Below are 13,688 nucleotides of genomic sequence, written 5' to 3' on the forward strand. Positions count from 1 at the left end.
CCGATCCCGTTCGGAGAACCGAAGGAACCGCAGGGCTCGTCCTTGACTGGTCGAGCACGGCCCGTGGGATCCTCGAGTCTTCTTGAAGCGGGTCTTGAAAGGGGCCTCCTCGACGCGGCCGCTTCCTTTTCCGTTTTCGCGAGGTGACGCGGCGCGGCTCGGCGCGGCGGGCCCGCGCGGCACACGCTCGTTGAACGCACTTATCGCTGCAACGTTTAACGGCAAAGGAATTGACCGAAGTAGCGGAGAAACGAGAGCGAGCCAACAACGGCGCCAGGGTTATTTATACCGAGACGACCTTTGACGACGTCGACGGCGACGCTCAATGAAAATCTTTCGCGCCGTCAACCCGACGCGGAAGAAGGGCGAGCGGGCGCATTCTCGGCTCGCATGGCGCCGCGTCGCCACCCTAAATGCCATCCCCTCGGCACGTTTCGGCCAACGACGGTGCTCCATCGGCCGGACCGGCCAGTATTATTACTGTACAGTAATAATACTGTACAATAATGATACTGTACATAATACTGTACAGTAATAATACTGAACATCTCCTCTTCCCAAGTTGTCTATTTTCGTGGACAATCTGGGCGTCAATTAGAGAGACATTATCGTAGTCGGCATAGGATGTGGTAATAGGGAGGAAGGGGATAAATATTGGAGAATGAAAGCGTTAGTACAGTAATGTCTCCCTAACTGACGCTCAGATTGAGCACAAAACTGGACACTTTGGGAAGAGGAGATACAATTATTCGAGCCTTGCGACTCGAGCCTTGCAATCGGTAACTATAAAGTTACCGATTGTCAACAACTATAAAAAACGAGCAGCAATGCTCAACTAATCGTATCTGCTCTTCCCAAATTGTCCATTTCTCCGAACAATCTGTGCGTCGATTAGAGAGACATTACCGTAGTCGGAATAGGGAGGAGGGGGATAGATTTTGTACAGTAATGTCTCCCTAACTGACGCAGATTTTGCCTAAAAATGGACAATTTTGGAAGAGGAGATTATTCAAGCCTTGCAGTTCGTTTTTATAGTTGTTGACGATCGATAACCATAAAAATACGATCCGCAAGGCTCGAACAATCGTATCTCCTGTTCCAAAACTGTCCATTTTCGTGCGCAATCCGAGCGTCAATTAGAGAGACATTGCTGTATTTTCCGAAGTCCAGATAGGTTTCGTAAGATCGAGCCGTCCGTCTGTTAAGCGACCCGTGCAAATTCGTAAAGCGGAAAAGCGGAAGTCCGTGGCCGGAGCGGAGCTTAGTCGAGCGCGTAGGCAAACGCCTCGCTTGCTCGGCAGTTTCAATTAAGTATCGAGAGCTTTCGCTGACGAGGCACGCGATATTCCGCCCCTTTTCTCGCCCCGTGCTCGACGCACCCGATGGTCCCGCGCCATCTTTTCCTCGTTAACCCCCTAATGACAAGACATTTGTCCTCCGCGATAGCATCCGAGGAAGTCGTCTCGAATTTCGTCGCTCCCCTCGCCACCTCCCCCGCGATACGCGTTCGTTGCACCTTCGGTTTTCGGGTTCCGTTCGGAGGTCGCGCGCGACGTCGCGGACCACGGGCAACGGAAATAGAATTGGCGTCGATTATATATTTCCGTACATCATTTTCGTTACGTCTCGTTACGCAACCGCGGTCGGGAACACTTGAACGATCTGTGAAAGCGTGGGCGGATTTCGCGGCGGTCCGCGCGGGCCCAGAATCTGCCCGGAATCCGCCGCTCCGTGTCAGGGGGTGGGGCAAAATTCTGATCGCTACGGGCGACCTGTGTTTTTTTTTTAATTGTAGGCGGCGGTCTATCGACGTAAGAATGCGTTAAGCGATCATGAGAAAAGATAATTAATTGCGAATTTAGCTTATTACCAGACTGCGACTCTTTTAATGATAATTAGTTTTACTCGCATACTTCGCGGACATAGACAACCCCTGGAGGAAATTATTCGATCGCCTATTCAAATGCGATCACTTTTTTAAAATTGGTCTAAACGACTTGGATTCTGTTCAAGCATGAAAGGGTCCAGTTTACCGTGCAGAGACTGAAATACTTTTTATCCTAAAACGCCCGTCCAGTCCTATCAAAATAGAGAGGAGTGATTTTCAAAAGATATTGAAAGATAAAAATAAATTTCATAAATAATTTCGCCAGATATTCGATATTCGATTCGTGTTTATTTATCCCGTCTACCATATTGTTCTCGCTCTTAATGTTTGCTACAGTATTATAACAGTATTACTATATATAAATACTATAAATATTTATATATATATAATATTATATATAATATTATATTATATATAATAATATATATATATATATAAATACTATATATATATATACCATATATAAATAATAATACATATATATTATATTTATATATAATTTATAAATAATAATTAGGAATTTACGATGGATATTTACAAATAATTTGAAATATCGATAAATAAGCCGAAGGGTTTTAATTACTGTTCTGCCGAAGGGGTTTAACTACATTTCTAGTGAAATGCAGATAATGGCACTGAAAAAATAGAGTATTAGAGCCGTGGAAGCCTGGATCGCATTTAGGTTTTATGCATGTATGGCAGACGTGAGACACGGATATGCAAACTACAGAACAGTGAAGAAAGGAGAATATGAGAATCTCGTTGCACTGTCATCAATTAATTGGAACCACTGAAAGAAGAAATGCATCTTCATTTGTTTCCTCTGTTGTCCAAAATATTGCAGTAAATTTTTATTTTCCGATCAGGAAAAAAGAAAAATAAAGATAACAATTCTGCTAGACAAAATTTCTACCAATTCGCGCAATAAATCTCGTTGCACGCGGATCGTCTCGCATCGAATTGTCGGCTCGCATTCGCGCAATAAAGTATGCAGATATCATAGACCCGGATAATCGAGGTATTGTACCATCGTAGAATCTTTTGTGCGACGGATGATAGCTCGGAGATGAGAAGATCCGGAGAAAGAGCGCGCAGAATTCCGTACGAATTCGAGCGTGCCGGGGTTTCGAGACGAAAGGAGGAATTCCGCGGAAGAGTTTTCGGCGATTCGGCTGCGTCGTCGAACGCGAGCAAAAGGACTTCTCAGCTGGAGTAATTAGGCGCGCTGCACCCCGTGCAGCAGCTCGCGCAAGGTGGCTGTCTAGCGTCGAGTGCCAGCGTTGTTCCGCCGGTCTTTGGAACGTTCGCCTCGTGTATTAGCGTGGTGAATTGGTGCGCACAATGCCGGGAACTCCCTCTTTTCTTTACGTCTATAAACCACTTTCTTTTTCCCGGCCTCTCAGTCTCTCGCGCGCGCGCTCGATCCCCGTTTTCCCTTTCCTTTCGCGGTAAGTTCGACGCGTCGCGCGGCATTTCCGCCGGGAAAATGCTTCCCCGAACCTTCTTACCTCGATGGGGTAGTTGGCAGGAAAAGTTTCTGAGTAAACGGGCCGGCGCGCCCGGTCTCACGACGACGTCCCGAAAGGATTACCGGTCTTATTTGCTTGGCAAAGTCGGTAATCTGCGGACATATTGGTTTCAGCTTGCTCTGTATGCCGGTCCCGGATCGTCCGAGTTCCCCGAACACCGAGACGTTTCCGAATTTATGGTCGCTTCGTGATATCGCGGCGAAAGAACACGGACACAATGGAGGGAAGAACACGCCCGGGGAATCGAAAACCGAGTCTGGAATGCGCGGGGGGCGCGAGGGGGCGACCGAGTCGCCTCTGCCGAGGATACTTTCGAATTTCGGAGATGCAAGAATGGGGAGATTTATTTAATTTAATTCAATCTAATTTAATTTAATTTTAATTTAACTCAATCTAATTTAATTTAATTTTAATTTAACTCAATCTAATTTAATTTAATTTTAATTTAACTCAATTTAATTTAATTTAATTTTAATTTAGTTCGATATCATTTAATTTGATTTCACTTTAATTTAATTTAATTTTAATTCAATTGATTAACGCTTTAACTGATTAATCTTCACACTATTGTTGTTAACAGATTGCAATATCCTGTAAAGGATTATCAATCGCGCTGATTCTCGGTGAATAACCTGAGGACAGTGTTGACCCAGCGAAACGAGAAATAGCACAGAAGTCAACAAACGATGCACAATTTTGTATATAAAACATAGATCACCTACGATTCTTGAGGAATCCAGGGAGCTTATGTTCATCGAGGACATTAAGCGGACCATACTCGCGGTCCAATCGCAAGAACGATTGGCCTATTTTAAAGACAATAAAACGAAGAAGCTTACGCCGACTGCCCTCAATTTTGTGGTCGTTTTCCATGGTACGGTAATGTCTCTCTTATTGACGCTTAGATTGCGCACAAAAATGGACAATTTTGGAAGAGGAGACATGATTAATTCGAGTCTTGCGCCTCCTTTTATAGTTACGAATTATCAACAACTATAAAAACGAGCTGCAAGGCTCGAACAATCGTATCTCCTCTTCCCAAATTTCGAGCACAATCTGAGCGTCGATTAGAGAGACATTACTGTATCAGGAAAAAATCATATCGACGAAGCATATTCGAGTATAATTTTCGAGACGAAGAAACAGAAAAAATGAAGGCTTTAGAAGTAGATTCGTAGGGGATGCTGGATCCGAGGCGAACCCTATTCCAGTGTCTCCGAAGTAAGGGGCGGAAGATTGGGGTTTCCGTGGCCGGATTTTTAGGGCATGCTGTATCCAAGCCCTCTTCTCTCGGGCACCGGTCCGGCTGCGAAGCGTGCCCTCGAGGGCCATCCGGAGCCACCGAAAGAGGGCCCCGTCCCGTTTAGGCTTTGTGGCCGCGAGCGAGGTTCAATCGGGTACAAGGACGGAATAGATAAACCGTCGTCGTGAAAATTATTACGAGCGGCGAGGTTGCGCGTTACTCGCCCAAACAGAATTTCAATGGGGAAGCTCCTCTCACTCTCTCTCTCTTTCTCTCTTCACCGGAGATCGTTGTCGCGACGGTCGTTTCACGAGCGGACGGCGTGCTTAATTTTTCACACCGATGACCCGAACCCCCATATCGATATGTCCCCTTGCACCGAATTGCTCGTTTTCAGGGGCGGGCCGCCGAGAGGGGGCGGAAATCGGGACGATGAGACAACGGCGGCAGCAGGAAGGAAAACTCGGGATCGCGAGAGCCGAAAAAAAAGAGGGAAAAAAATCGAAGAAACGTAGCCACACGGTTCTCGCACAGTCTCGTTTTGGACAACGGCCAAGGACGCGTTGCTCAACTTTTGCCGAGCGTTCGTCGTCGACAGAGCGCGCGGCCCGCGACGAGGCCCGCTCGTTCCCGATGCAACCCTGGACGAGCAACGCCAAGAGGTTAATAATTATGCGCGATTACGCGAGGCAAAGTTTACCAGTCGATGCACGTAACACGCCGGCGACAACGCGATCGCACAGGTATAAAAGAGTGCTGGTCCGGTGTTTCGAGCATCAATCGATTTTCAACGTGCTCCCGTGCTTGTCACCTCCTCTCCAACGTACAACATGAAGTGCATCGCAGTGAGTACACGCTTCAACGCATTCAGCCCCGCAAACTCTCGCCGCCCTCCTGTCGCCGTACAGTCCGCGCTTCTCCCGGAAAAACCTGATCAGATCCCTGCTGGAGCGCCGATGCGCTCTTCTCGTCTTCGCGACTTTCCATTTTGTTCGCACGCCCACGCTTTCGTCCGTAATCAAAGCGATCCCCCGTTTTAACTGGTTCAGTAGTTGCACTCGGGAGTTCGTTGCAGACGCGGTTCTGCGTCTCGAGTGCTCGGTCTCTTTGCTTTCCTCGCCGCTGCTGCACGAGCTTCTTATCGGGGGGCTTCGACTTTGATTCCTCTCGCGATCGCAAGGGAAAACAAGCTAATCGTGTTTCCAATCGACAGGCTCTCGTCCTCCTCGGCCTGGTCGGCATCGCCATGGCGAAACCCCTGGACACCGAGTCGATCGAGCAACCGGCGAAGGCTGAGCCGGCGGAATTCGAAGCTGAGAACGCGGCCAGGAACAAACGGGGCTTGTTGGTGGGCGCGGCGTACACCGCACCCTTGGCTTACAGCGCCTACACCGCTCCCGTGGCATACACGGCCCCGGCTGCCTACAGCTACCCTTACGCCGCCTACACCGGCTACCCTTACTACGCCGGGGCTTACTCGTCGCCGTACTACGTCGTCTAAGCAATCCGAAAAGGGTCTCCGAGGGTCCGAAAAGGATCTCCGAAGGGGGGACCCTCTCGCCTCGATCTACACGACCGGACCGCCCACCTAAAACTTAAAAGCGACGACGACTGCGCCTCGACGTCTCGACGGCTCGTGGTAGATCGCGAGCCGTCCAGATCCGATCGAGATGCACGAACAACAACAAACCGCAACGCCGGAAACCACAGCGTTCTTCCGAACCGGCGGCTAACACTAACAACTAGATTCTAAGAATTACGGAACGCGCGTCCAGCTCTATTGTATTATGCTAAGAAGAGTAATAAAACTTGTTGCGAACCGTACGACAAGCGTTCTTATTTTGCTTCCGCTTCGCGGAGCATCGCGGAAGTGTCCGAAGTATCCGCGGTTTCATTTTATTGGTCGACGCGATCATCGCGTTGACCTCTTATGGCGCCGGATATTCGACGAGATTCCATTCTCGCGCGATTCTTCGCAAGATTATCGATGCGGTTTGTCATCGTTCGGATACAGTTCTTTTTCGATAAGTTTATTTCTGAGTTTATTTTTCAGGGTCCTTGCTTATCCGTCGCTTCTTTGTCGGTGCGACAAGCGACCTCTGAACCGGTAATCTTGCGCGGAACGGTGAACTTCGACACGAGGCGACGTCTACACAGCGCAACGAGAGACAGTTCTAATATATTTCCAAGTATTGTAATGTCTCTCTAATTGACGCCGAGATTGCGCGTTAAAGTGGACAATTTGCGAAGAGGAGATGCGATTATTCGAGCTTTGCGATTTCATCGAATAATCGTATCTCCACTTCCAAAATTGCCCATTGGTCGGCGCAATCTGAGCGTCAGTTAGGGAGACATTACTGTACAGTAATAATACTGTACATGATACTGTACATAATAATGTACAGTAATAATACTGTACATAATAATGTACAGTAATAATACTGTACATAATACTGTACAGTAATAATACTGTACATAATACTGTACAGTAATAATACTGTACATAATACTGTACAGTAATAATACTGTACATAATACTGTACAGTAATAATACTGTACATAATACTGTACAGTAATAATACTGTACAGTAATAATACTGTACATAATACTGTACAGTAATAATACTGTACATGATACTGTACATAATAATGTACAGTAATAATACTGTACATAATACTGTACAGTAATAATACTGTACATAATACTGTACAGTAATAATACTGTACATAATACTGTACAGTAATAATACTGTACATAATACTGTACAGTAATAATACTGTACATAATACTGTACAGTAATAATACTGTACATAATACTGTACAGTAATAATACTGTACATAATACTGTACAGTAATAATACTGTACATAATACTGTACAGTAATAATACTCTACATAATACTGTACAGTAATAATAAACTGATTTTTGGAAATGGCACGCGACGCTGACCTACGCGCGTCGAGATTGCCTCAATTTCTCCACGAACGAGATATAGTAATGTCTCTCCAATTGACGCTCAGATTTCGCATAAAAGTGAACACTTTAGGAAAAGGAGATAACAATTATTCGAGCCTTGCGACTGCTTTTTATAATTCCGAATTGTCAACAACTATAAAAACGAGCCGCAAAGCTCGTATAATCGTGTCCCCTCCTCCCAAATTGTCAACTTTTGTGCACAATCTGAGCGTCGATTAGGGAGAATTTACTCGTAGTTTCACCGTTTATTTATGGTATTGTTCACGCTTTCAGCTGCAAAGGCATATCGGATCGTTCATCGCGATTCGTTCGAAAACCGTTCGCTTTGCGCGAGGAGCGGTGGCAGTGACCGTAAAACGTCAAAGGGCAGCGAACTATGTATTGATCTCTTTGTACAAAGGGTCAAACGGTGTAACCGCGGAATAACGCTTCGACGTCTAGACAATAATTAACGCGGCCGTTGTTCGACGTTTCGCAAAGGAAACGCGTCGATCTTCGCGGACGTCTCTTGAAAAATCGTCTGTTCATGCTTGGACAATGCGATACAGTAATGTCTCTCTAATCGACGCTCGGACTGTGCGCAAAAATGGATAATTTGGGAAGAGCAGATACGATTAGTCGAGCCTTGCTGCTCGTTTTTTATAGTTGTTGACAATCGGTATATCGTTGTAATATTTCTCGTTATATAAATATCGATATATTTCTCGCAAGGCTCGAATAATCGTATCTCCTCTTCCCAAAGTGTCCAGTTTTGTGCTCAATCTGAGCGTCAATTAGAGAGACATTACTGTACATCGCCGCGAGTTCTCGACGCGATTCGACGCGCGCTAAGATCAAGGGACGCGTCGAAGTTCTCGCGGCTTACTCAGAGACATCGATTCGTTACGATTTTTAAATTTTCGGCAATTTCACGGGGACCGTCCGCTCGTCGTTTCACTTTTGCGATTCTGTAGCGACGGCGCGTTTCACGGTGCGAGCCCGCGACACCCTCGTCTCGCGGACCGTCTCGAAGCGATTCCGGCATCGAAACATCAAAAGGCTGTCGGCTGAGTAACGAGAAGCTCGCGAGACCAAACGTCAGACGGACGTCAAAAGTGTAAAACGAACGAGAGAAAGAGAGAGAGAGACGAAGCGGTCGCGAGAGGGAATTCGGAGAAAACGAGTCGAACGGTTTCGAACACCTTGGAAGGCGGAGGATCGAATAATGGAGGATCGGCCAGAAACTTTGTAACGTTGATGGCCTTCCGGCAATTAAGCCGAGCGTTTAATCGCTCTTCAAGATGATTTCGATGCTCGTTCTGCTCTCGCGGATCCCTTCGCAGATCATCCCTGCCACTCGAGACGCTTAGCTCCGGAGGACCGTCGAACAGCATCCGATGCTGTTATTTTTTCATTCCACCTTTTTCGAAGCCTAATTCAAACTTGGTACAGTAATGTTTCTCTAATTGACGCTTCGACAAAAGTGGACAATTTGGAAAGAGGAGATACGATTATTCGAGCCTTGCGGATCGTTTTTATAGTTACTAATTGTCAAGGTTATGTCAAGGTTATGCAAGGCTCCTTTGCATCACTGTGTAATAATATATATATATAATAATAATAATAATATATATAAGTAATAATATATATAATATATATAACAGAAATAATATACTAGAATCGCGATTATTTTCGAACCTCCGACACCAGAATTCTTTATTCAAATTCATTTCGCACCGTGAATAATTCAATTTAACATTAAACCGAATTAAACGATTGGTGTCTTACATTTTTGTTTAAATCGATAAAATTATGGAGATTATTACTTATAAAGACGATTGACTAAAATCCTTTATTCAAGTTTCCATTGTAACAAAACACTCTGTCATCGTTATCGTTCCAAACCATATTTAATTATCGCTCTTAACGTTACTATTGTTACCACTACGAATTATTATTACTATTCCCATTAATGCCATTATTACACACTCGGCTTATTGCTAATATTATTGTTAACGTCACTCGTACTGCTACTATCTTCGTTATCTAATTCTCATATCAGCACTAATCCTCCAATTCTATCCCCGCGTTTATTGTTATCTCGTTACAATTACATTTCTGCCTTTCTATCTTCGCATCGTGTGCTCGCTATCACAACATTCTCTGCAACGAAGGCTCTACTCCGTTCACATGAAAAACATTATTTAATCAATAAAAGTCGCGGAGAGCCTGAATAAATTGAATTTTGTCATTCTCGTAAATCAACGCACAGTAATTATTTCTAGAAGATATACAGCTACAGATTCATCGTACAAATTAGTGGAAAAATCGATCGAACGCTGTAACTAAATAACTGTTCCATCATCCGAACAGGTCCGTCTATTCTCAGCGAGTTCGCAGGATCGAGGTAAAACCGCGCGTTTCTGCGGAGCCGTGAAAAATACGACGCCGCCGCCCCGATATCGTTCATTTATCGCGGTCGCCGCGTAAAAGAAGCGCGAAAGAGCGAGCTTTCGCGCACTCAATTTCAGTGGATACGAATATCGCCGAAATTGTGACGTTGTCCACGATCGGTTCGACCCTCGGCGACACTCGATTTCCTCGGCTGCGTCGCCGCTGTCGCCTCGAAACTGTTACGTTTATCCATCGTCGGCCGCGGAGCTCTATCTAGAAATACGTCACGTAGCCGACGTATCGTGATCAGCCCCGCGGTAAATGGTAAATCATTTGATTCCCCCGAGCACCGGAGACTACTCCGCAATCTTCGAAAACGATTTCTCGACCGCTGCTCGGCGAACCGGTGCTTCCAAACGTTCCAAAGAAATTCCGACAGCTTGACCCAATTATGAAAAATGTCACACCGTTCTGGAAGACGTGCGAAAACCTTTCTCGACTCGCTGCGATATCGAGTAAGAAAATAGGAGCTAAATATATGATATTGGTAGAAGATTTTTCGGTGAAAATATCATCTATTGCTCGCCGTTTGGAACGTATTAACGCCTCGAGTAATGTACAGTACCCTAAATGACGCGCATAATGCACGAAAAAATGGACGATTTGAGAAGAGGAAATGCGACTATCAGAGCCGTGCACCTCGTTTTTATAGTTATTTTATATTATAGTTTTATTATATTATATTTTAGTTTTATTATAGTTTTTATAGTTTTATATATTATATAAAACTATATTATAGTTTTTATAGTTATTTTAAATTACTACTTATAGTTACGATTATCAAGAGCTGTAAAAACGAACCGCAAGCTCGGAATAATCGTAGCCTCTCTTCCCTAACTGTCCATTTTTCTGCAGAATCACAGTGTCAATTAGAGAGACATTACTGTAAACAGCCGCGAGAATCGCCGAACGAGCGAGCCTCCTAATTTCTGGCCGCGCTTGCGCCGTTCGAGCCTCGTTGGGGTGCCTCGACGTCCTCGGGGGTGCGAGCTACAAGGGTGTACAAGGATATTTTCTGCGGGAACACTGAAAAAGCTCTCGGACGTATATCGATCTCGGCGACGATACACGGGACGAACAAAGAAATTGGAGAACGCCGACGAGAATACGTAAACGAAGAGGGGGCAGAAATAACGAGCACAGTCTCTCTCTCTTTCTCTCTGTCTCTCTATCTCTCTTTCTCTCTATCTCTCTTTCTCTCTGTCTCTATCTCTCTTTCTCTCTTTCTCTCTATCTCTCTTTCTCTCTTTCTCTCTATCTCTCTTTCTCTCTGTCTCTCTATCTCTCTTTCTCTCTGTCTCTATCTCTCTTTCTCTCTATCTCTCTCTCTCTCTCTATCTCTCTCTCTCTCTATCTCTCTATCTCTCTGTCTCTCTCTCTCTCTCTCTCTCTCTCTCTCTGTCTCTCTATCTCTCTATCTCTCTGTATCTCTCTCTCTCTCTATCTCTCTGTCCCTCTTTCTCTCTTTCTCTCAATCTCTTTCTCTCTGCCTCTCTCTCTCTCTCTCTCTCAATCTCTTTCTCTCTGTCTCTCTCTCTCTCTCTCTTTCTCTCTGTCCCCCTATCTCGCTCGTTCGCTCTCACTCTATCTGTCTCTCCGCGTGATTCTCCTTGGGAGGGATAGCGTGCGATTAATTTCGTTCGGAGCAGACATCCGCGGCGATAACGAGCGGAACGAAATTCGGCCGGTGTAACGAAGGGTCCGAGCGGACGAGACCTGCGGGTGCTTGTCCGCAAACAAAAGCCGATTTAACGCAATTGTCCCCGGGGATCCGGCGAGGTCGAGGTCGACCGACCTCTGGCCGATCTTCGACGACGAGTAATTAATCGAATGAGTTTTCTCTCGATGGAGTCCAATTCGACGTCTGGCAGACGTCGCGCGGCCGCCTTCCACGTCTGTTTCCTGTCCCACTGCGACGACCCTCGACGCTCCACGGGCCCTTTGTCCTCCGCCGCGCTCCCTTTTCGTTTCTTTTCGCGACGGCAGAGCAAAGCTTCCGTCGCAATTTCGAAATCGAGGCTCGTGTCTCGCTTCAAATTCTGTCGTTTACACGCGCGACGAATAAATTCCCCTGGTTCACGCGGATTCGTTCGATAGATCTGCGCTCGTTTGGTAGCCGAGGGTCGTTTTTTAACGTCTTTAACATTTTTTAGGTCGACGAACCACGAACGACAGATATTTTATGTCGTCTTGTACAAATAACGAACATATGTTTGCTCAGATTTCTAGCGATTTTAATCGTGATTGTACGCTTTTCGACGAGAGTTTGTAAAGTTTAGATATTGTTAACGTTCGAGAGCATAATTTGATATTTTAATAAATATACGTTTTATTAAATTAGTAATAGTACTGCGAAGCACATAGCACATTGTTTATTCTGCGATACTGTTTCATTTAGTGCGTGAAAAAAAAAATAAAAACGAAAATAATAAAGTTTTTAAGAAGTTTTAAAAAAACTCGAGCATATATGCTTCTGTGTAACACGTTCTTTAATTTTTGTCAGTAGCTGTATGTCCAGCGAAATTTATTGAATAAATCGCAGAAGGATATATGTATATCTTGCAATTTTTACACGAATATAATTCAATTTACAATGTTAGTTCAATTTAAAGGGGATAAAAAGAAACGTTCGTATTTCGATTGTGCATGGAGACTTTGTAGCGAGTCTGGCTCGTTAATATACGCGAAGGGGTTCGGCTGCACGTGCGCACGCGGTATCGGCAGAAAAGTGTTGAAACACTTGCTTGGCACCGGCGGCAGACGCTTTTATGGAAACGGAATTGGCTGGATCGTCGGAAAAAGGTAACGGAAGGCGGCTAGTTTCCTGAATAAGGCGCTGCTTGATCCACTTTGTGTACCGTTTATCTGTATTGATTAAAACGACGCGGACTTTCTTCGTTACCTAATCGTTTCCGCGATATTATTCGCGCACCCCGCTTCGAAAATACCTCGAACGGTAAACGGACCGCAATATTCCTGTGTGAAATATTAGGTCTACCGGAAAGTTCTGTCCGTTTTTGAATTGAAATATAACACAATTTTTTCATACATTTAATAATATTTATTGTAGAATATACTTTCCATCGTTACTTATGACTTCTTGCCAGCGTGATGGCAACTTGTAAATGCCATTTTTAGAAAATGATTTATTTTTAGAGGCGAAGAACTCAACTAGTGCTTGGTTGACGTCGGCTTCAGTTTTGAATTTTTTTTCCTGTAAAAAGTTTTGCAAAGAGAGAAACAAGTGATAATCGGAGGGTGCTAGGTCCGGGGAGTATGGTGGATGCGACAGAATTTCCCAGCCTGGCTCTGCGATTTTCTGACGAGTCGCCGAAGCAGCATGTGGTCTGGCATTATCATCGGTAGCCATGTTTTCACGATCGCGTCTCGCTTAATAATGACATGAGACATCTTTGTTTCAGTTTATTTAGGAGAGTACATGTGTGTAAATGCAATGATAAAGAGAGATAGTCATACATGTCTGAAATCAACATGTGCATATGGATTGAAACTTGAAGTGGCACTATCGGACAGAACTTTCCGGTAGACCTAATATTATTTGACATTTATTTATTCGTATGTCTTTTGTCGAATAGCTCCGATTCTAATGCGTCAGCT

General features: G+C 44.9%; 2 protein-coding genes across 3 annotated transcripts in view; one reads left to right on the top strand and one right to left on the bottom strand.

The window, feature by feature from the left end:
- Nucleotides 1–13,688, bottom strand: part of bsk (mitogen-activated protein kinase dJNK) — an 85,869-nt gene that overhangs the window by 44,360 nt on the left and 27,821 nt on the right. The window lies entirely within an intron of this gene.
- Nucleotides 5,358–6,484, top strand: LOC117217904 (uncharacterized). Its single transcript, XM_033465764.2, has 2 exons — nt 5,358–5,505; nt 5,874–6,484. Exons 1-2 carry the CDS (start codon nt 5,491–5,493, stop codon nt 6,159–6,161), a joined length of 303 nt encoding a protein of 100 aa, XP_033321655.1. The 5' UTR covers nt 5,358–5,490; the 3' UTR covers nt 6,162–6,484.

Source organism: Megalopta genalis, chromosome 1 (assembly GCF_051020955.1).
Source record: "Megalopta genalis isolate 19385.01 chromosome 1, iyMegGena1_principal, whole genome shotgun sequence".
Taxonomy (NCBI): domain Eukaryota; kingdom Metazoa; phylum Arthropoda; class Insecta; order Hymenoptera; family Halictidae; genus Megalopta; species Megalopta genalis.